The 24,928-nt window shown below is 38.0% G+C and overlaps 1 protein-coding gene across 4 annotated transcripts in view; it reads right to left on the bottom strand.

Moving 5' to 3' along the window:
* ACER3 (alkaline ceramidase 3) overlaps nt 1–24,928 on the bottom strand; it is a 161,692-nt gene that overhangs the window by 19,725 nt on the left and 117,039 nt on the right. For all 4 annotated transcript variants that reach the window (XM_001175032.8, XM_063783252.1, XM_063783253.1 and 1 more), the window contains 3 exons: nt 18,847–18,928; nt 13,997–14,032; nt 5,721–5,779 (listed from right to left, as the gene is read on the bottom strand). In XM_001175032.8, the coding sequence (XP_001175032.1) occupies nt 5,721–5,779; nt 13,997–14,032; nt 18,847–18,928 (177 nt within the window). The remainder of the gene's footprint in view (nt 1–5,720; nt 5,780–13,996; nt 14,033–18,846; nt 18,929–24,928) is intronic.

Genomic DNA, 24,928 nt, shown 5'->3' with positions numbered 1-24,928 from the left:
GTCCAAAATCATGTTTGGAGACTTCAGTATTTTTCTGTCATCAACTGATAGAACAACTAGATAGAGAATCAACAATGATACAGAATAACTAAAAAATACCATTGAGCATTAAATAGCTAAGTTGGTGGACTTGGGGCACAAACACTGCACATTTCAAAGAAAGGACTGGCTCTTGACTGGCTCCTGGGAGATAACTTCTGAGACTTTAGAAAATCCTACCCAATAAGAGTGTCTTTGTATACTCGACACTTTGGGCCATGCCAGATAGTTTATGCAACTAACGTGATTTATAGGAAACACCTATTTTTATTTGCCTGGGGTCTTGGGCCATGCTGTATCAGTTTGACCTTTAGGTAACAAACCTTAACTATGAGTATAACAGCTTTGCTGAGTTCTGTGAATCCTAGTGAATCATCAGACCTGAGGGTAGTCATGGGGAACACTGACACAACCACCAACCAACAGGATCTAATTGACATATATAGAAGATTTTATCAGACAATAGCAGAATACATATTCTTTTCAAACAAACATGGAACATATGCCAAGATATCCTTGGCATAAATATCCTTGGTATAACCTGATCCATAATACAAACCTCAACAAATTTAAGAAAAATGAAATCATGCAGAGTGTGTTCTCTGACCACAATGAAATCAAACAAGAAATCAAGAATGACAATAGGAAAATCTCCAAACCCTTGAATGTGAAACAACATACACCTAAATAATCCATGGGTCAAAGAGGAAGTCTCAAGAGAAATTTTAAAAAGTACATTGAACTGAATAAAAATGAAATACAACATATAAAAAGCTGTGGGACACTGCTAAAGTAGGGCTGAGAGGAAAATTTATAGCACTAAATGCTCATTAGGAAATAGGAAAGTCTGAAATAAAAATTTAAGCTTCCGTCTCAAGAACCTTGAAAAAGAAATGAAAATAAACCCACAACAAGCAAAAGGAAGAAAATATAAAGAACAGAAATCAGTGAAACTGAAAAATGAAAAATGGAGAAAATCAAACAAAAGTCTGGTTTTTAAAAAGATCAATAAAATTTGAGATACTTCTAACAAGGCTGACCAAAAAAGAAGGAGAGAAGACTAACACATTACCAATATTAGGAATGAAACAGATTATCACTACAAGCCCTCTCAACATCAAGAGGAAAACAAGGGAATATTGTAACCAATGCTACACACATAAATTTTGATGACTTAGATGAAATGAACCAATGCCTCAAGAAACACAAACTACCACAATTCACCCAAAATCAATCATTTGAATAGCTGCATGTCTTCAACAAGAGTGGAAGAAAAAAGAAAAAAGTGAATAACTGCATGACTATTAAAGAAGCTGAACCTGTAATTTTATTTTTCTGCATATGTTTAATGTAAACATTTTATTATGTTAAAATATTCATAAAGTTTAACTTTTTAACCCTTTTAAAGCATATAGATCTGTAGCATTAAGTACATTCACATTGTTGTGCAACCCTTACCACTGTCTATCTCCAGAACTTTTTCTATCTTCCCAAACTGCACTTTGTACCCATAAAACGATAACTCTCCAATGCCTTCCCCAGGGAACCCCCTCATCCTACTCCCCACCAGGCCCTGATCACCATTTTATTTGTGTCTCTATGAAGTTGACTACTCTAGGAACCTCATATAAGTGGACTCATGTAGTATTTGTCCTCTTGTGACTGGCTTATTTCACTTAGCCTAATGTCTTATAGGTGCATCCCTGTTGTAACAGGTGTCAGATTTTCCTTTATTTTTAAAATGTGTAATTTTAAAATGCCCCAAAAAACAGATTTCCAGGCCCAGATGGTTTCACTAGAGAATTCTACCAAACATTTAAAGAAGAGTTAACACTGATTGTACACAATTTATTCCAGAAAATAGAAGGGAGCAACATTTCCCAATTCATTTAATGAAATGTATAGTATCCTGATGCCAAAACCAGAAAAAGACAGGACAAAAAATAAAAACTACAAACCAATATCCTTCATGAATACAGACACAAAAATCCTTAACAAAATATTAACAAGTGAAGAATTCAGAATATATAAAAAGAATTACATAAGTAAGGTTTATCCCAGGATACAAGGCTGGATCAATATTCCCATATCAATTAATATAATCCACCTTATTAACAGACTACAGAATAAAACAGTATGATAAAATCAGTTAATACTGAAAAAGCGTTTGACAAAATCCAACACCCATTCATGATAAAGAAAATTAGTAATAGAGTGTATTATAGGTCCATTTATGATAACAAAAGTTATGATAAAAATAATAGAGGATATAGTGTGTCTCCTCTGATATTCATATGTTAAAGTCCTAACCCCCTGTACTTTAGAGTGTGACTATTTAGAGATAGGTTCTTTAAAGAGATAATTAAGTTAAAATGGGGTCATTAGGGTAGGCCCTAATCTAACTGGTGTCCTTTATCAGAAAAGGAGATTAGGACACAAACACACAGAGAAATCAGACCCAGGCATGCACAGAGAAAAGACCAAATGAACACCTTCTCTCTGTGTTCTCTGTGTGGCCAATTGCATGCCAAAGAGAGGGGTGTCAGAAGACATCAGACCTGCTGACACCCTAGTCTCAGACTTCTAGCCTCCAGAACTGTGAGAAAATAAGTTTGTTGGTTAAGCCACCCAATCTAATGATATTTTATTTTATGTGGCAGCCCTATCAAACTAGTAGAGAGGGCAAATTCCTCAACCTAATAAAGAACGTCTATAAAAAACATACAGCTAACATTTAACTTAATGATGAAAGGTTAAATGCTTTTCCCCTAGAATTGGGAACAAGGCAAGGAGATCTGCTGTCACCGCTCTTACTCAACATAGTCTTGGAAGTTCTAGTCAGGTCAATAAGGCAAAAAGGAACTAAAAAGCACACACATCAGGAACGAGGATATACACTATTTCTATTTGCAGCAAATCTTAAAAACAAGTCTACAGGGCCGAGCGTGTTGTCTCACACCTGTAATCCCAGCACTTTGGGAGGCCGAGACAGGCAGATCACATGGTCAGGAGTTTGAAAGCAGCCTAGCCAACATAGTGAAACTCCGTCTCTACTAAAAATACAGAAAAATTAGCTGGGCATGGTGGTGGGCGCCTGTAATCCCAGCTACTGGGGAGGCTGAGGCAGGAGAATCACTTGAAGCTGGGAGGCAGAGGCTGCAGTGAGCCGAGATCATGCCATCGCACTCCAGCCCGGGAGACAGTGCGAGACTCTGTCTCAAAAAAAGCAAAAAACAAAACAAAACAAAAAAATCTACAAAAAAACTCTCCTAGAACTGACTTCAACAAGGTGGCAGAATAAAAGATAATCAATTGTGTATCTATATAATAGCAATGAACATGTGGACACTAAAATTTAAAAATACAATATCACAACTGCTTAAATTGAAAACTACAAAATGCTGATGAAATAAATTAAAGATCTAAATAAATCAAGAGACATACTGTGTTCATGGACTGGAAGACTCAACATAGTAAAGATGTCAGCTCTGCAAATTGATATGCATATTTAATGTAATTCCTATAATTCCTAAAATCTCAACAAGATTTTAAATTTAGACAATATTATTCTAAACTTTATATGGAAAGGCAAAGGAACCTGAATAGCTAGAGCAATTTTGAAAAAAAAGAATGAAGTGGGAGGAATCAGTCTGTATGATTTGAAGACTTATATGGCCACAGTAATCAAGACTGTGTGGTATTGGTGGAGGGGGAGACACATCAATCAATGGAACATAACTGAGATCCCTAAAACAGACCCACACAAATCTACCCAAATAATTTTTGACAAAAGTGCAAAGGCAATTCAATGGAGAAAGGATAGTCTTTTCCACTAATGGGTCTTAGAACAGTTGGACATCCACATGGGAAAAATAGAACCTCACCCTATGCCTCACACCTTATACAAAATGAACTGAAAATAAACCACAGACTTAAATGTAAAATGTAAAACTATACAATCTTTTAGAAAAAAAAATAAGAACAAATCTTTGGGATCTATAGGTAGGTATAGAGTTCTTAGACTTGACACCAAAAACACAATCCATAAAACTGATAAATTTGACCTCATTGAAATTAAAAATGTTTGCTCATTGAAAGAGAGGATGAAAAGTTATAGATTGGGAGAAAGAATTCACAAATCACATATTTAATAAAGAATTAGAATCTCACAACTCAACTGTAAAAACAATAGAAACTGTCCTTATTATCTCTTATAAAAAAAGAGAAACCAGGCAAAGACATGAGCAGAAATTTTACCAGGGAGAATACATATACATATGGCAAATAAGCACATGGAAGGTATGTTCAACGTGATTAGCCATTAGGGAAATGCAAATTATAAAAAACTTCATTAAAAATAGTGACACTACCAAATTCTGGTGAGGATGCAAAGAAACTGGATCACACATATATTGCTGGTGGGAATGTAAAAATGGTGGAGCTACTCTGAAAAACAATTCAGCAGTTTTGAGAAAAACTAAACATAAATTACTACAAAACCTAGCAATTTCACTCTGGGCATTTATTCCGGAGAAGTGAAAACTTGTGTTCCCATAAAAACCTGCATTACAATTGTTCATAGCAGCTTTATTCATGATTGCCCCAAACTGGAAACAACCCAGATGTTACTCAACAGATGAATGGTTAAACTGTGGTACATCTATACCATGGAATACTACTTAGCAATAGAAAGGAATGAATTATTGACACACTGAACAACTTGGATTAATCGCCAGATAATTATGCTGAGTTCAAAAAGCCAGTCTCAAAGGTTATATATCTGATACCATTTATATAACATTCTTGAAATGACAAAAACAGAAATGCAGAACAGATTAAGTGATCACCAGAGGTTAAGGACAGGGAGTGAGGAGTGAGGTGGGGCAGGAGGGAAGTAGGTCTGGTTATAAAAGGGCAACATAGACATCCTTCTGATGATGGAAGTGTTTTGTATCTTGACTGTATTCATATCAAGCCTTGGTTTTGATATTGTAATATAGTTTTGTAAGATGTTACAAATGGAGGAGATTGGTAAAGGATACTGGGATCTATTATTTTTTACAAAGGTATGCATTTTTACAGTTATCTAGAAACTAAAAGTTTAATAAAAAAGAAAAAAAAAACAAACCCACAAATCATACTACTTATTTATTGAACACCTGTTGTGTGGCCAGGCCCTATTTAAGGTAATCTCATGAATGTTATTTCTTATTTAATTTTCATGAATGCCTAAAGATTATACCCATTTCCCAAATAATCTTTCATGAAATACTAATTCTTTGTGACATTAACAGCCTTCCTTAGAGGTACTATGTAAAAGGAATTCCCTAGTCAAGTAGGTTTAAGAAAGACAAAAACAATTTTTTTTTAACTATAGGATTTTTAAGGTCTCTAATATCTAATGAATTTTATAAATATTCAAAACAAGGCCATCGTCGACAGCTCTCTTTAATTTTCCCATGTCTTTAATTTTGGAACCCTAGTTTTCACATGATGCCCATTAACAACTTGTCTGAAGACCCAGTATTCCTTATAATATAACAATAAATGTTGGGTTATAGTTTTCTTCCAACATCTCTACTGAAGTGAGCTTTTATGTGTTATTTTGATTTAGCCTATAGATTTACTGTTATAGGTCTGAATATACTTCAATCATGGTGCAGATGATCCAAACTACTTACCATGTAACAATATAAATAGATCGAAGTACTAATGTAAAGACCAACATTCCATACATGACCTAAATAGGAATGGAAAATGAGGTTAGTACAATCATTATTGTTTGGCAAAGGAAGTCTATTTTGCCTACCAAAATAGCCTTCCCAATTAAATGTAAATATTTATTATCCTTCACTACGTTTTAAAGAATAGAATGTTAAAAAATGTGTTAAATCACTAAATCATGCTAACTTCTGAGGAAAAGTTAAGAGTCTGCTTAACTTTATTAAATAACCAGTATCAGAAGTCCTATATCAATTTTAATTCTGAATGGATCCTTGAAATTTTAAATATCTGCTGAAACCTGAACAAATGCTGTAATTTTGCCTCATAATCTTTAGCTCCTCTCTTCTCTTTAGCTCCTCTCTTCTCTTTGGCTTTGCTTTCAGCAAATACAGTAATTGTGCTTCCCATTTTACAATAGTATAAACTTGAATTCTTTTAACTCTTCTAAATGCCTCTGCATTTATATGCATCCTCCCCTGGCATTCTTTCTCATCCCTAGTCTCCAAAAAAGGTGCCCACTTGTTGACTAAGGTTAATCCATTTTCCTGTGTTCTTTATTCTATATGTTCCCACATCTTCCTAGCGTTGGCTCTTCTTTCTTTTCTGTATTGAGTATTAGATGTGTATTAGTACCTGGAAAATTGAACCTAGTGGGAAAATATGAGTTAGCAAATACATATAAAGCCAATAGTTGAGAAAGCACCACCCAGGTCAAGAAGTAAATCCTTGTTAACCCCCAAGAAGTGCTGCATGTGTGTCTTCCCAGTCCAACCCTCTCCCTTCCTTCTTAGAGGAAACCACTCTCCTGACTTGTATTATAAACATTGTTTTGCTTTTCTTTATATAATTACTAACTTAAACTAGTCATCTACAAATGCATTCCTAAGCAATAATAATACTGTTTGCTTTTGAGTTATAATAGAATTTTGATTAAGTTTTATTTTGTTATTCTTATTTCTTTTGAGGCAGGGTCTTTTGTTGTCTAGGCTGGAGTGCAGTGGCATGATCATAGCTCATTGCAGGCTTGATCTCACAGGCTCAAGCCATCCTCTTGCCTCAGCCTCGCAAGTAGCTGGGACTAGAGGTGTGGTAACCACATCCTGGCTAATTTTTTTTTTCTTTTTAGTATAGACAAGGTCTCACTATGTTGCCCAGGCTAGTCTGAATCTTATGTGGATGAGGGTACAAAAGAAGCTATGTATATGAATAGCTCTGGGTCTTCTGATGAGATGAAGAGGCTACATCTGCTATAACTCTCACCCTGTATCCTTCTATAAAGCTGAGTAAACATAGTATTAGATTAAAGCTTATTAGGGTCTCAGTGCCAGCTTAAATCCATAACCATAGCTATACTGCTACAAATGGTGAACAAGAAAGGCATAATCCCTATACTCACAGCAATTACAATCTAGTAAAGGGAGAGATAAATAACCAGGCAATTATAATATAGTATTATAACTCTATGGTAGGAACTGTACAGAGTACTTTATAAACACATAGGAAGGCCACCTAATCCAGACTTACACAGTAGAAAGTCTTTCTGGAGGATACGGTGTTTAAAATTTTATACCTGAAGCTCACGTAGCAGTTACCTTAAAAGAAAGTGGAAGAGAATTATTATGATATCTTATATTCTAGAGACAAGGAGGAAAAAAAGATCCTTATAGTATATTGTTGGAATATAGAATAGGAAAAATGGAGTCAGAGACCAGAGGTCAAATCTGGCCTTTCAAGTCATGTTAAGGAGCTGGACTTTATATAACAGTAACAGAGGCCGGGTGTGGTGGCTCACGCCTGTAATCCCAGCACCTTGGGAGCCCAAGGCAGGCGGATCACTTGAGGTCAGGAGTTCGAGATTAGCCTGACCAACATGGTGAAACCCCATCTCTACTAAAAATGCAAAAATTAGCCAGGTGTGGTGGCAGATGCTTGTAATCCCAGCTACAGGGGAGGCTGAGGCACGAGAATTGCTTGAATCCAGGAGGCAGAGGTTGCAGTGAGCTAAGATTGCACCACTGCACTCTAGCCTGGGCGACTGAGCAAGACTCTGTCTCAGAAAAAAAAAAAAAAAAAAAAGGCTGGGTGGGGTGGCTCATGCCTGTAATCCCAGCACTTTGGGAGGCCGAGGTGGGTGGATCACCTGAGGTTAGGAGTTTGAGACCAGACTGGCCAACATGGTGAAACCCCATCTTTACTAAAAAATACAAAAAATTAGCTGAGTGTGGTGGTGGGTGCCAGTAATCCCAGCTACTTAGAGGCTGAGGCAGGAGAACTGCTTGAACCCGAGAGGCAGAGGTTGCAGTGAGCCAAGATCGTGCTATTGCACTCCAGCCTGGGCAACAAGAGCAAGACTCTGTCTCAAAATAATAATAATAATAATAATAATAATAATAATAATAATAATAATAATGGAAAGCCAATGAAGGTTTCACCAATAGATAACATGGTCAGACTCATGTATTAGAAAGATGTCCCTGTTGTGCTGAGTGGAGAAAGAGAGGGAGGTGAGACTGACAGGAAACAGACCAATGATAACGTGTTGCAGTAATCTAAGTGAGAGATAGAGACCTGAACTAGGGTAATATCAGGGGAGATGCACAGAAGTGACCAGATTAGAGAGAGATTTAGGGTTCAGACTAATCATCAATTTGAATGGAAGTTAGACAGGGGGAAAGACAAGGATGATGGCCTGGTTTGTGGCATGGACAGTTAGGTGCATGGCAAAATTAATTATTGGATTAGAGAATATATGAAGAGAAGAAAGACTAGGGAGAAAAGTAGTGAGTTCACTTCTGCATATACGTTCAGTTTGATGTGCCAGTGAGATATCTAAGTAGAGACCTCTAGCAGAAGTTGGATTCCTAGGTCTATAGTTTAAAAGAAAAATCACAGCTGAAGAAACAGAACTGTCAGCATATAGGAGTCAAAGGGAATGAATTTCCCAGGGAATATGTTGAGCATACGAAATGATGGATTAGGAAAGAACCTATGCCTTGGCAACATCATGGGACTTTTTCAAATTAACTTTCTTCTCTCCAGAGCACCCTACCCCATACTTTTGATGCTCCCCACTGCTAGTGGCCTACCTAGTATTCATTGTTTCCTTCCGACTATATAGAAACTGATTTTATCTGGCTGGCAGCATGTTCAGCTATATAAGTTTGATTTCTCAACTTATAGAGGGTTTTTTTTAATAAAAAGATGACAGAATGTATACTTTTCTGCTCCTTATAATTTTTATCTAACAATATGTATATTTTTATAGTGAAATTTTATCTTTCTATATTTAATAGTTGTTTTCAGTCTCCAAACTCCAAAGGCTATAAAAATATTATTAGTGTTTTCTCTCTACTAAAGCAACTAATAAAAGTTAAATCAGGATAACACAGAGAAGGATGGGCTGTAATTTTAGACAGAGTTGTTAGGTAAGGCCTCTCTGCTAAGTTAGCATTTAAGCAGAGACCTGAATGAAGTGAGGATATAAACCATGTAGATAGCTGGGGTACTAGTATCCTAGGCAGTGGCAATAGTGAGTGCCAAAGTCCTAAAGTAGAAACATGCTTGTTGTGTTTGAAATATAAAGCAAGACTCAGTGTGACTGGAGAGAGTGAAGGAGGGGCAAGTGGAAGGACATCCCTCAACCTAACATATTTTTCTTTTTTATAGCAGTTATCACCTTCTAGCATGTATGTATACTATATAAATTTACTTATTATATCTATAGTGTATTGTTTCATATCATCCTATAGCACTGGTTTTTAAAAAAATCCTTTCTCAATGGACTAGGGCAACAGAAATCAAACTTTTCTCTTTCCTTGGCCTTTTACTTCCTTCCTCCAGCCCCTAGGTAGCCTTTCAATGATCTTTCTAAAATGAGAATCTGATTTGGTCATACTGCAGCTTAAAACCCTTTAATGGCTCCTGACTGCTTATAACTTTAAGCATAGTATAAAGGGCTCCTCATGACCTAACCACCTCACCAGTAATCCAAACCCATCTCCTACAGCTAGGGCCAGCCATACCAAATATTTATAGTATACTGATGCTTTTAAAACTTTTCTACGAAATATTCCTAATAGCAAAGGAAGGGTGACTTATTCCTGATGGACAGAGACGGGAGAGGCACATTGAAAACACAAACTTCTTTGAAGTTTCTTGTTTCATCCTAAAAATTCATGTGGTCATTGTACTCAGTTCTGTAACATATTTATATTTGTTTTAACTTTAAAAAGTTTAATCCCAGCTGGGCATGATGGCACATGCCTGTAATCCCAGCACTTTGGGATGCCAAGGCAGGCAGATCACTTGAGGTCAGAAGTTTGAGACCAGCCTGGCCAACACGAAAAAACCCTGTCTGTACTGAAAATATGAAAATTAGGCCAGGTGCGGTGGCTCACGCCTGTAATCCCAGCACTTTGGGAGGCCAAGGCGGGCAGATCACTTGAGGCCAGGAATTCAAGACCAGCCTGGCCAACATGGCGATACCCCGTTTCTACTAAAAATACAAAAATTAGCCTGGCGTGATGGTACACGCCTGTAGTCCCAGCTACCTGGGTGGCTGAGGCATAAGAATAACGAACCCGGGAGGTGGAGGTTCCAATGAGCCGAGATTGTGCCATTGCACTTCAGCCGGGGTGACACAGTGAGACTCCTTATCAAAAAAAAAAAAAAAAAAGTTTAATCCCTACAATATAGTTGAATAAAATAAATGTTATAGGAAAATAGGAATGTTCAGATGCAGTCACTGATTCTGTAAACACTTCAGCACACTGCCACAAATCCCTGGGTGAACTTGTACTCCTGTTTCATGTGCAAGAGTTACCAATTCACACTTCTGTACCTTAACACAGGGGTCCCCATCCCCCAGACTGGTACAGGTCTGCAGCCTTTTAGGAACTGGGCTGCACAGCAGGAGGTGAGCTGCAGGCAAGTGAGCATTATCGCCTGAGCTCTGCCTCTTATCAAATCAGCAGTGGCATTAGATTCTCATAGGAGCGCAAACACTATTGTGAACTGCACATATAAGGGATCTAGGTTGTGTGCTCTTTATGAGAATCTAATGCCTGATGATATGAGGTGGAATCCCAAAACCATCCCCTGGCTGTCCGTGGAAAAATTGTCTTCCACAAAACCGGTCTCTGGTGCCAAAAAGGTTGGGGACTGCTGCCTTAACACATGCTTCTCTATAGATGGAATAGCCTTTCTCTACTTCTCTACCTGTGACATCTTGTTCATCTTCAAGACTCTCCTGAAGCCCCTCTATGAGTCATCTAAGTAGACAGAGCTTACCCTTGTCTATATTACCACTGCTTTTACATATTTATCACAAGACTTATATACTGCAATTAATTTTTACAAGTCTGTATTACTGATTAGACAATGATCTTCTTGAGATTAGTGGCCATATCTTATTTGCCTGTGTATATTAATGTTAGTTAACATTTATTGAGTGTTTACTATGTGACAAGGGTTTTATACACATTATTTCATTCAATCCTCAAACTTAGGAGGTTACTATAGAGATAGGGTGTAAGGTCCTTGAGGGCAGGGCTTGTTATTTTATTCACTAGTATATGTATCTCTTGTGCCTAGTACAGTGTCTGGAACATTGAAGGCACTTAAAAAGGGTTTGTTCAGGCTGGGCACAGTGGCTCACACCTGTAACCCTGCCTGAGCTTCACCGAGGCAGGGGCTGAGGTGAGCAGACTGCTTGAGCTCAGGAGTTTTGAGACCTGCCGGGCAACACGGTAAAACCCATCTCTACAAAAGATGCAAAACGGCCTGTTGTAGTGGTGTGTGCCTGTAATCCCAGCTACTTGGGAGGCTGAGGTGGGAGGACTGCTTGAGCCCAGGAGGTCAAGGCTGTAGTGAGCTGTGATTGAGCCACTGCACTCCAGCCTGGGTGACAGGGCGAGGCTCTATTTCAAAAAAAAAAAAGGTGGGGAGATTGTTGAACAATGAGGAAGCCAGCTCAGAGAGGTTAACTAACTTGTCCAGGGTGTACAGTTAGTAAGTGGAGGAGACTAGATTTTAAATCCAGGTCTGCTTGACTGTATGTAGATCATAAAGTCTTTGCTTTGCTGCCTGTCTCCAAATTCCAGCTCAGAATTTGGTACAGAGAAGGCAGACAGTAGACATCTGTTGAATGAAAGAATGTCTTTTACCTTTAGATTACTTATTTGCTTCACTCTAGCATTCCCTTATTTCTTCATTTCTCTATCCTGATTTTTAATCTCTAGGCCTAGGACACAAGCCACAGTGGGCATGGATACACCTAGCTTTCATCCTGCTTCTCTTCTTATCAATAAATATTACTGCTATACATAGGGAAGAAAATCTTCATTAGTGGAAAAACACATGGATATTGCACTGGGGTAGTGACTTAGTAAGAGTTGTTTTTTATTACATAGTGTCAAATAGTTCTAAAGCACAAAATGAAAAACAGATGGTCATAAAACTTGTAAAAATTAACCCAGAATTTCCAAATTTTATATTTTTGTGATCATTATTTTTCTTTCTTAGTAAAGGCAAACAAGTTTATAAAAACTGAGGTATTTATACAAATTAACTTCATTTATTTATTATTATTTTAAGAGATATGTTGCCTGGGCTGGAGTGCAGTGGCACAATCATAGTTCACTGCAGCCTCAAACTCCTGGGCTCAAGGGATCCTCCTGGGCTCAAGGGATCCTCCTGCCTCAGCTTCCCAAGTAACTAGGAATACAGGCATGTTCCACCATGCCCGATTTTTTTTTTCTTTTTTTGCTATGTTTCCCAGGTTAGTCTCGAACTCCTGGCTTCAAGCAATCCTCCCACCTCAGCCTCCCAAAGGACTGAGATTATAGGCATAAGCCGCTGTGCCTGGCCAACTTTGTTTTTTATACTGTTAATAAAACTTTCTAAATAAAATAGTAATTACATAATGGCATCATTTCAAGTTACAATAAACAAGAAAGTGAGGATGTCTTTTCTTTTCTTTCTTTTTTTTTTTTGAGACAGAGTTTCATTCTGTCACCCAGGCTAGAGTGCAGTGGTGCAATCCCAGCTCACTGCAACCTCTGCCTCCTGGGTTCAAGCGATTCTCCTGCCTCAGCCTCCCAAGTAGTTGGGATTACAGGTGCACGCCACCATGCCCGGCTAATTTTTGTATTTTTAGTAGAGATGGGGTTTCACCATGTTGGCCAGGCTGATCTCGAACTCCTGACCTCAAGTGATCCACCTGCCTCGGCCTCCCAAAGTGCTAGGATTACAGGTGTGAGCCACCACGCCCGGCCGTGAGGATGTCTTTTCTGTACCATTTACTTTAGTTCATCTACCTGCAGCTGACCTGGAGAAAAGCAAGGCATAATAATGTGGTTATAGAATATATTTCAAAAGCCAGATTCCAGTCAGATGATTATTGTATAGCTTGAATTGTAAAAGTTACAAGAACATTAGTAAATGTTTATATAAGCACAAAATATTTTAAAACTCTGGCACTTCTGAAAAGCGTGCTTATTTATTCATTTTTGTTTGCTAGTTTGTTAAAAGAATGGTGAAAAGGAGTCAGACAAATCTAGGTTATAATCCTGGCTCTCCCCCTTAATAACTGTGTCACCCTAGGGCAAATTACTTAATATTTCTGAGCTCATTTTCCTTGAAATGTATATAATAATTCCCAATTAGTAGGACTGTTGGTGAGATTAGAAGTCTGTGTAGTAGTGAGCATAGTACCAGGCACATGGCAACACTCAAAGGCCTACTTCTTTATTTCACTCTGGTATCATAATGGCATGCACTTAAATCACCATTTCCTACAATAAAGTTTCCTGTGTCTGCTTCCTTCAATGTACATCACCTCCCATGTCAAAAAATGTGTTAAAATATATTAGGGGGAAAATACTCAAGGAATTTTCAGTCTGTCTTTTCTAGATGTCATAAAAAGACTTTATGTGTATGTGCATAATGCTTCCTGGTTCTTTCTGCTTATAATAGCAATGTTGCACCTGTATTACTGAATACCAACAGCCAGCTGGACCTGCGCATTGGCTATCCCAGGTATATTCCTGTTACCTACACTTGACTCCTGTAAGCATTTGAGTTTACAACCTCCCTTTTAAACACTGAACTTCCTTAGAACATCTACCATTTCATTAAAAAAATTTTTATCTGCATATCATTTCTTAGACAAGGAAATCACAAAGCAGCCATGTATCGTAAACAATCTAATGTGTAATAATTTACAAAAAATTACCTGATGGAATATCGGCTCTTTTACCTTAAGGTAAACCTGCAAAATATTAGAAAAAACACATGTGAATGAAGTACATTATGAAGGGGGGAAAAACCGACTCCAATTACTCTGCAAATCCCAAACCTCTCCTGCTTCCCCCATCTTACTCAGACTTGAATCTAGCCATGTAAAAGCAATCAGATCAAGTGGCATGCCACAGGAGAGCTAGTATCTACAGGAGGATTTCCTCAGTGCTAGCCCTGTTATGGTGAGTAGAATGTTTTAGATCTGTTGTGGACCACTCCAAACTCTGCATCAGTATCAAGGAGAGATAAGGATATATGGATTCTCATGAGGAGTGAAGAGGTTATGTTGACAATCCCCAAAGCAGATCTGTTCTACAACAGAGAGAACACCGGACTTAGAGATAGGAGTAAATTTCAACTTCTGCCACTTACTTGCTACGTGCCTTGGACAAGTAATTTAACTAAAAGACACATCCTTCCTCATCTGGATAATGAACAATAATAGTGATGAGGAATGATAAGCTAAAATACCTGAAAGTGTCTAGCATACAGTAGGCACTCAGTAAGTGAAGACATTTAAAACAAATTTCTTATGCTTTCTTATGCTTCCAGAAATCTCTAACTCACCTTCTAGATGCATTCACAGTTACACAAACCCTAGTTGTAGGTTCCAATGTCATGTGGATGATTAAGCTCAATGCCTAGTTAAGATTTAACATGCATGTATTGCCCTACAGGAGCACAGTTTTTAAATGACATGGTACAGGGGAATCAAAATTCAAGTCATGACCCTGCCATGACTCTCATCACTTGCAAGACAAAGTTCAAATTTCTTAGCCTAACATTCAAATCCTTCCATGATTCCTTCCTTTCTGTTTGGTCTCACTATTGTCTTCTTGCTTCCTCCTCATCCAAGTCTCCAGAAAGTACTGTGCTTCCTCAAATGTGCTAGTTTCACGCTTCTGTATTTTTAAACATGCTGCTCTTTACTTTGTTCAGAAATCCTCCTCTACTCATTACTTATCTTTTAGGATTCAACTCAAACTATACCTCCTTCTTGAAGCCTTTTCTGATCCTTTCTCTATACAGCAGAAGCAACCAGTCACACTCCTTTCTACCATTACTCTTCATGTATAAACTTTGTGGCATTTAATGGTTTGTTTCTCTCCCTACAAGACTATAATATCTTTGATATTAAGTACTGGATTTAGATATTTCTATATCCTCATTTAATGTAGCAATCCCATAAAATTTTATATAATTTTATTATTTGGCTAAAGAAGTTTCTACCCTCAGTACAAAAAAAAAAAACCAAACCCAGATTATTTCCTTTAAGCATTATGAGCTTTAAAAGTATGATGTGTATGAGATATTGTATATCTGTAACTCTAAACCCAGTAAGGGAGAATGCTTTTAATCTCTGAAATTTCTTATTTCAAAATACTAATTTCCATTTATATAGGTAATGCTATCAGATTCCCATTGTTACTAATAAAAGAAATGCAAAACGACATACCTCTTAAAGACATTTTTTAAAGCAAATAATTATGGAGTCCTTCCTATGTGTTAGGTATTAATTTTCACAACTAACATAAAATATATACTATTATTTTCTTCATTTAACAGATAAAGGAAACTAAGGCTGAGAGAGATTAAGTAATTTGCAAGGTCCCAAAGTTTTTAAGTAGCCTGGATCCAAACTTAAATCTGACTTCAAAGTCTGTCTCTCCCACCAATTGTCTATATACACTTGATTGGCCAGGCAAGTCACTGACAATCTCTAGACTTGATTCTCTTCTTTCATATCATAACAAGACTTCATTTCACCTCTGAAATTCTACAATTCTTTCACGATTAACCAATATGTAGTTGATATGGTTTGGTTGTATGCCCACCCAAAATCTCATCTTGAATTGTAATCTGAATCGTAATCCCTATGTGTTGGGGAAGGGACTTTGTGGGAGGTGAACAGATCATGGGGGTGGTTCCCTCATGCTTTTCTCATCATAGTGAGTGAGTTCTCATGAGATCTGATGGTTTTATAAGGAGCTTCTTCCCCCTTCGCTCTGCACTTCTTTCTCCTGCCACCACGTGAAGAAGGATGTGTTTGCTTCACCTTCCACGATGATTTGTTAAGTTTCCGGAGGCCTCCCCAGCCATGCGGAACTGTGAGTCAATTAAACTTCTTTCCTTTATAAATTACCCAGTCTTGGGTATTTCTTTATAGCAGCATGAGAAGGGACTAATACAGTAGTTTAGGCAAAGTAATGTGGAAACAAGTAAATAGTGCATATGTGCCCTCTCAACCTCCTATTCAACATCTCAACTAACTGAAATCTGGCTTTTGCCTCCATCAATTTACTACTGACAGCATCCTCATTAAGGTTACCTGGTCTTCCAGCTGAAAATTTCTATTAGCTCTCAATCTTCATTGTACTCATCCTTTCAGAGGCAACTGTTCTTCCATTTTTCACTTCTAGAAATCTTTGTACTCCATGACATCAGGCTCTCCTAGCTTTCTTACATCCCTAATTACTTGTTCTCAGTCTCTTTTGCTAGCTCCATTTCTTCCAGCTAGTCCTCAAATGTAAGTATTTCATTAGGTTGTACTTTTAGTCTTTGTTTGTTTTGAGACAGGGCCTCACTCTGTCACCCAGGCCAGAGTGCAGTGGCACAATCATGGCTCACTGAAGCCTTGACCTCTCGGGCTCAAGCAATCCTCTCACCTCAGCTTCCTGAGTAGCTGGGACTACAGGTGCATGCCACCACATCCAGCTAATTTTTAAAAAATGTTTTGTAGAGACGAGGTCTCACTATGTTGCCCAGCTGGTCTTGAACTCCTGGGCTCAAGTAGTCCTCCCATCGTGGCCTCCCAAAGTGCTGGGATTACAGGTGTGAGCCACTGTGCCTGGCCCCTTTAGTCATCTTAACGGCCCATGCTACTTTTTCAGGTCATCTATTCTCATATTTTTGTACTATCTATACCCTGACAATTCCTAATTCTACATCTTTAGGCCAGCCTAACTGTAAAGCCTCAGATGTAATTAATGTCAGGCACCTCAATCTTAACACATTTCATATTGAATTTATCTCTACCCCTACCCCATGGCGCAAACCTACTCATTATCTATCCTGCAAAAGCTGTTCATCCTCCAAGATTCCTGTTTTGATTAAGGACATACTATCTATCCTGACAACCAGGCCAGGAGTCATTCTAGACAACTCCTTTTTACTCTACTTCCACCCCCTCTACTATGAAGTGGGTCACATATCCTGCAGTTTGTTACTTATGACCGTTTGTTTTCAACCCCACAGCTATATTACTTTCACCTGAGTCTCATATCTTACTAAAGCAAATACAAAAGTCCCTGGGTCTAGCCTCATACTCCTGTAATCCAGCCTCATAACCAGAGCAATCTTTCTAAAACACGTATCTGATTACATCTTTCCTTTAAACCAGTTATTGGCTCCACACTACCTTTTTCTTTTCTTTTTTTTCTTTTTGAGACGGAGTCTCACTCTGTTGCCTAGGCTGGAGTGGAGTGGCACGATCTCAGCTCATTGCAGCCTCTGCCTCCGGGGTTCAAGCAATTCTCCCACCTCAGCCTCCTGAGTAGCTGGGATTACAGGGGAGTGCCACCACACCCAGCTAATTTTTCCATTTTTAGTAGAGACAGGGTTTCACCATGTTGGCCAGGCTGGTCATGAACTCCTGACCTAAAGGTGATCCACCAGCCTCAGCCTCCCAAAGTGCTGGGATTACAGGAGTGGGCCACTGCGCCTAACTGCTCCATACTTCTTCGAGGATAAATATTTGAACTCTCAAACAAGGCATAGAGGGGTATTTATAATTTGACATTTGTCTAATTCACTAGACTCATTCACTGCTCTTCAATTACCATATGTTCCAGCCATATTAAATCTTGCCCAATTCTACCAGTGGTGATGATTTAATGAGACAATAAAGGTAAAGTACATAGTTACAATATCTGGCATATAGTAAGTGATTGAAAATGGTAGTTCACTATGTTGTTTCAAAGTTCTCTGCCTATGAACAAACAACAGTGCTATCTACAAATTCTTCACTGCACTCTTGCCCAGGGGTCTGATGAACTCCTAATCATCAGTTAAATTCTAGTGCAAGTGCCTCATCTCAGAAGCTTTCCTTGACTCATGCATGAAGCCTTGACTGAACCTCCTTTATCTCATCACCATATAAGTAGTTTTTACCCCTATTATTGCAATTATTATCTTTTGATGCAATTCTTTGTGTACATGTCTAAAATCTCTAACAGAATGAGCTCCTCACAGATAGCAACTGCTTTTTAATCATCTCTGTATTTCTAGTGCCTGACATGGTAAGTTTTCAATAAATGTTTTCTGCAATAAATATTTTCATAATATAAAATGCAATTTACTTGAGAAAAAAAGCATTAATGTAGAATTAGAAGTGACTAGCTATCTCAACTTACTAGAGAAAAGTTAACCATTACAACAGTCACATTTGGACCAATGGAGCAGAGCCAATCTCTCATTTTTAACAAATAGGAGCTAATATGTCCATCTATGAGAAAAATTAATTTTTCCCAATTATTGCTACTAAATATTTGCTTTTTTGCTTTTTCCCTTTAAAAACTACACAGATTTTTAAAAGTATTTCAATTACAGTGAGAAGTAACATTTGAACAGAGAACAAGGGAGCAATATTTGTCAGTGTGATATTCTTGTTTTGTGTAGAAAGATTTCAGTTTGACAGCATGAAGCAAATACTGGAAGTAAAATAAGTCAAACTCCATAAATGGTGAATTTACATGCTTAATCTGTTAGAAACAAAATATGACTTACTGTGGTTACTATTAAACTGAATAGAACTAAGGTAAAAAGCAGATGGTAGTTTACTGAGTTCTTGATCTTGAAACATTCAAACCTTGAAAAAAAGAGAGAAAGAAACTTTTAAAAGAATATATAAGTAGGAACATAAATAGAATGCTGCTTTACCACTTGCCTATATCTCTCGATGATAAGTGATATCCATCATTTCTTTCCACTCATAGAGAAAACCTGCACTGCCTATTATCCTCTAAGAGGCTGGAAGGACTAGGAGTAGACACGTGACTTAAACTGGGACAATGAAAGGCTCTCGCCTGAGAGTGTGGAGTTTGGGAGAGAGAGACTGAATCAATTCAGTATAGAGAGTTAGCTGGGCGCGGTGGCCAGTGCAGGAGGATCACTTGAGTGCAGGATTTCGAGACCAGCCTGGGTAACAAATTGAGACCCTGTCTCCACAAAAAATAAAATAATTAGTGGGCATGGTGGTGTATGCCTGTAGTCCCAGCTACTCGGGAGGCTAAGGTGGGAGGAGAGCTTGAGCCTGGGAGATAGAGGGTCCAGCCTGGATGACAGAGCAAGACCCTGTCTCCAAAAAAGAGGTATAGAGAGTCAAAGTCATATGGACTCAAGGTCTGAGGCTGATATTTGGGGGCAGCCAAATTGAATGAAGAAGTAGATGAATGAGCAGAAGTAATCTGCAGGGAGAGAAAAATATAGCAGATACAAAGAGGCGAAGCCATGTGGAGAGGAAGGAATGGCAAAAAGAGGGAAGGGGGAAGAACCTGTCCTTCCAGTTCTAGTAAGGTGGGGCTGTACTTCCTGCTATTGGGTTCCACATAATTTCCTCACATCCTTACAATAAATAAGGATGTAATAAATAAGGATATAATTTCCTTATGTCCTTACAGTAAATAAATAATCTCTCCTAATTCAAGCTAGCTTGAATAGGTTTCTATATCTTGCAACTAATGATTCCTAAGGAATATTATTGGAGAAAATAGTAGTCTATTATAATTGTCTCTTCCCTTATCTATCTCCTCAACTAGCCTGTGAATTCCTTGTGTGCAGGAATAAATTTTATTTTTTTCATATAACTAGCACAAAGATAATGCTGAACACATAGGAGGTATCCGGTAAATAAGCAAATATGAACAGACAATTGGCCATCAGTGAGTATCCAATCCAACCTTTGAGGACTGTGACTTGGTATAGGCAGCAAGAGTGTTCTCTCAGTTTACTAACTGGCTGTGGGAATTGGACCAACTCTTATTTTCTTATTTGTAAGGAAAGGTGGTTAGAAGAGGCACTTTCTAAGATCTCTTTTACCTTTAAATTTTGTGACTTGGACAATGATGAAAATATTAGGTGAAATATTAGTTTTTACTTTTAAACTCTATTATTCCAAATTCAAAAGCAAGTTATCTGTTAAGAAACCAAAGGTCTTTAGGAGGCCTGGCTTGTATTTATTACCATGGTTATTTCACTTTATTACATATTGTCACTTTCTTATCTGTCCCCTTCCTCAGACAATGAGTTCCTGATTCTGTATCTACAGAGCCTAGGATCATGCCTAAAATAAAGGAGGTTTTCCAGTACATGTTTCACAAATGAACAAGCACACAGAAGGCAAGACAGATTTAAAAATCATTAGAGCCCAGGTGCGGTGGCTCACGCCTGTAATCCCAGCACTTTGGGAGGCCGAGGTGGGTAGATCACAAGGTCAGGAGTTCGAGACCAGTCTGGCCAACACAGTGAAACCCCATCTCTACTAAAAATACAAAAAAATTAGTCGTTGTAGGTGTATGCCTGTAATCCCAGCTACTTGGGAGGCTGAGGCAGGAGAATCGCGTGAATCCGGGAGGCAGAGGTTGCAGTGAGCCAAGATCGCGCCATTGCACTCCAGCCTGGGCGACAGTGTGAGACTGTCTCAAAAAAAAAAAAAATCATTAGAGGTCTAGACTGCTTCACATATTTGATATGTTCAAAGAATATCCTAAGGAATCAACAGAAAAACGAATAAGTTATCAAAGTGATAAGATAAAAGGTCAATATACAAAAATCACTTATATTTCTAAATGCTGGCTATGAACAATTGGAATATAAAGCTTTTAAAAAGCAATACTGTGGTCAAGTGCAGTGGCTTACGCCTGTAATTCCAGCACTTTGGGAGGCTGAGGCAGGAAGATTGCTTGAGGTCAGGAGTTCGAGACCAGCTTGGGCAACATGGCAAAATCTCGTCTCTACAAAAATTCAAAAATTAGCTGGGCACGGTGGAGCGCACTTGTAGTCCCAGCTACTTGAGAGGCTAAGTAGGAGGATGGCTTGAGCCTGGGATGAGGAGATTGCAGTGAGCCAAGATCGTGCCAATGCCCTCCAGCCTGGGTGAGAGCCAGACCCCATGTCAAAAAAGAAAAAAAAGCAATACTATTGAAAATAGCATCCTAACCATGAAAAACATAGGGCTAAATTTAACAAAGATCAATTCACTTAAAATCACAAAAAGTCACTTGGATAAATTAAAGAACCACATTCATGGTTTGGGAGACTTAGTAATGTTAAGATATTAACTTTCCTCAAACTGGTCTATAGAGTCGAAGAAATTACAGTCAATCTTCCAGCAGGCTATTTTGTAAAAATTGACAAGCTGACTCTAAAATTTATGTGGAAATGCAAAGGACCTAAAATTTCCAAAGCTATACTGAAAAAGAACAAAAGTGAAGGACTTATTCTAACTGACTTCAAGATTTACAATAAAGCTACAGTAACTAGACAGTATGAGGATACACGCAGTGATCAATAAAACAGAATTGAGAAAAAAGTCAAGATAATTTAATGCAGAAAGAATAATCTCAAAAGATGGTTCTGGAACAACTAGATACTGGTAAGGAAAACATGATCTTTGACAAAACTAACTCAAAATAGATCATGGACCTAAATGTAAAATAAAGTGATAAGACTTCTAGAAAAAATAAACAAACAAACAAAATATTTTTGATCCTGGGAAGGCAAAGATCTCTTATGACACAAAAACACTATTCATGAACATTTAAAAAATAAATTGGATTTTATAACAATTTAAAACTTCTGTTCTTCAAGAGACATTAAATGAAAAGACAATTCACAGACTGGAAAAATATTTAAAATACAAATATCTGACAGGACTTGAACCCAAAATAGATAAAGAATTTTTACAATTCAAAAAGAAAAAAAGCTATTTTATAAAAATGGGGGCTGGGTACAGTGGCTCATGCCTGTAATCTCAGCACTTTGGGAGGCCAAGGCAGGCGGATCACAAGGTCAAGAGATCGAGACCATCCTGGCCAACATGGTGAAACCCCATCTCTACTAAAAATACAAAAATTAGCTGGAGGTGGTGGCGGGTGCCTGTAGTCCCAGCTACTTGGGAGGCTGAGGCAGGAGAATCACTTGAACCCGGGAGGCAGAGGTTGCAGTGAGCCGAGATCGCACCACTGCACTCCAGAGTGGCAACAGAGCGAGACTCTGTCTCAAAAAAAAAAAAAAAAAAAAGGAAAAAGGTTTGAATAGATTGAATAGATAGTTCTTAATATAACACATACAAATGGACAATTAGAATAAAAAAAGATGCACATCATTAGTCACTAAGAAAATACAAATTAAAACACCACAGAGATAGTATATCATACTCACTAGAATGACTAAAATAAAAAAGACTGATAATACCAAGTCTTGGCAAGTATATGGAGCAAATGGAAGTTTCATATATTGCCAGTAGAACCATAATAAGGTGCAACTAAATTGAAAAACAGTTTGGCAGTTTCCTATAAAGTAAAACATATACTTACCATACAACACAGAAATTCCACTTCTAGGTATATACCCAAGAGAAATGAAGTCATATATCCATACAAAGACTTGTTAACAGATGTACATGGTCCCTTTATTCATAGTAGCCCCAAACTGGCAATAACCTTAATGTTCAACATTGGTAAACAGTATAAAATGGAATACTACTAATGATATATGTAACAACATACATGAATATATTCATCAAAAGTAATTGGCAAATTAGTGCCCTCAAAAAATATTATACTGAATAAAAGAATCCAGTTACAAAAGAGTACCTATGGTATAATTTCTTTTATATAAAATTCCAGAGCAGACAAACTAATCTATAATTATAGAAAGTAGATCAGTGGTGGCCTGGAGGCCAGGGTAGGTGTCAGTATTAACTGCAATGGGTCAGAAAAGAATGTTCTAACGTGATAGAAATGTTCTGTTTCTCTTTCTTGCCATAAGGGTAATGGGTAAATAGGAGTATACATTTGTCAAAACTCATCAAACCATACACTTAAACTGGGTGCATTTTATTCCATGTAAACTGTGTGTCAATACAGTGGATTAAAAATTATTTCACCCCTTTCATTTCCTTCTAAGTGTCACTTAAAGTGTACTACAGCAGGCTCTTTCTGAATGGGGGAATATGATCATAAACAGCTACTGCAGAAGATTGCTGAGGAAAGATTAGAATCCAGAGACATAGTTTTTGAGAAACAAAAGCTTTGCATGCTCTTTTTATATGTTCTTTTTTATACTCTGAGGTGGTAGCAATGATGAAACTTACGTTTAATTCACTATGACAGGACACCATGCTCCATTTTCATATAATGGCAAGCTCTATCCCTTTCTACTCCACTGAACTTTGTATGTCTCAGGTATAGTATTAATCACATCACATGAAAGCTGCTTGTTTCTGGTTCTGTTTCTTTTACTAAACTACAAATTTCTTGAGGTAAAAGGACTATTTCTTACTTAATTTCCCAGTTCCTACAGCCTATCACAGTGCATGATACATGAATAGCATACAATAAGTTTATTTTATAAACAAATCATTTATTTTAATCTTCATGGGAAATTTATAAGTACTATAATCTCCACTTTTACAAATGAAGGAACAAAGGTTGACTTACTTAAGCTCATTCAGTTACTAAATATCAGAGCTGAAAATTGATCTACATTATCAGTATCCTTCTAAGTAATATCTGCTGTTCCCTAGCACTAAAACTATTTTTCTTTTTCTTTTTTTTTTGAGACAGGGTCTTGCTCTGTCCCCTAGGTAGAGTGCAGTGGCGGCACAATCACGGCTCATTGCAACCTCAACCTCCTGGGGCTCAGGCAGTCCTTCTGCCTTAGCCTCCTGTGTAGCTGGGACACAGGTGTGCACCACCATGCAAGCTAATTTTTTAATTTTTTTGTAGTGACAGGGTCTCACTATACTGCCCAGGCTGGTCTTGAACTCCTGGGCTCAAGTAATACTCCTGCCTTGGCCTTCCAAAGTGCTGGTATTACAGATGTGAGCAACTATGCCCAGCTCCTAGCACTAATACTTAAGAGTTCTTTGTACCCATTATATGATGGTTATCTGATTCTTCTCAGTATAGTCATAATTGCTAGCTCAAGAATATCTTCTCCTAAAGATATATAAACATCAGAATAGTTTTTAAAATATGTTATTAAAAGGAGTTTACCTTATTTTTTTAGATCAAGGTGACAAACTATGGCTCAAGAGCCAATCTCTTGGCCTGAGCCTGTTTTTTTTTTGTTAGTTTGGTATTGGTTTTTGTTTTTCTTGAGACAGGGTCTCCCTCTGTTTCCCAGGCTGAAGTGCAGTGGCACAATCATGGTTCACTGCAGCCTCAACCTCCAGGGCCCAAGTGATTCTCCCACCTCAGCCTCCCAAGTAGCTGGGATTACAGGCATGCACTACCATGCCTGGCTAATTTTGTAATTTTTGTAGAGATAAGGTCTCCCTATGTTGCCCAGGCTTATCTTGAACTCCTGGGCTCAAGCAATCCTCCCACCTTGGCCTCCAAAAGTGCTGGGATTACACTGTGCCCAGCTAAACCTGTTTTTTTTAAATAAAATGTTACTGGAACATAGTCACACTCATTTATTTACATATTATCTGTGGCAGCTTCCAAGCTACAACAGCAGAGTTGAAGAGCTGCAACAGAGACTCCTGTCCTACAAAGCCTAAAATATTTATCATCTGGCCCTTTACAGAAAAAGTTTTCTGATCCCCGTTCTATATCTTTTTTTCTGGGGGGGACAGGGTCTC

Source organism: Pan troglodytes, chromosome 9 (assembly GCF_028858775.2).
Source record: "Pan troglodytes isolate AG18354 chromosome 9, NHGRI_mPanTro3-v2.0_pri, whole genome shotgun sequence".
Classification (NCBI taxonomy): Eukaryota; Metazoa; Chordata; class Mammalia; order Primates; family Hominidae; genus Pan; species Pan troglodytes.
Note: the sequence above shows the minus strand (reverse complement) of the source record. Positions and strands in the feature narration are given on the sequence as shown.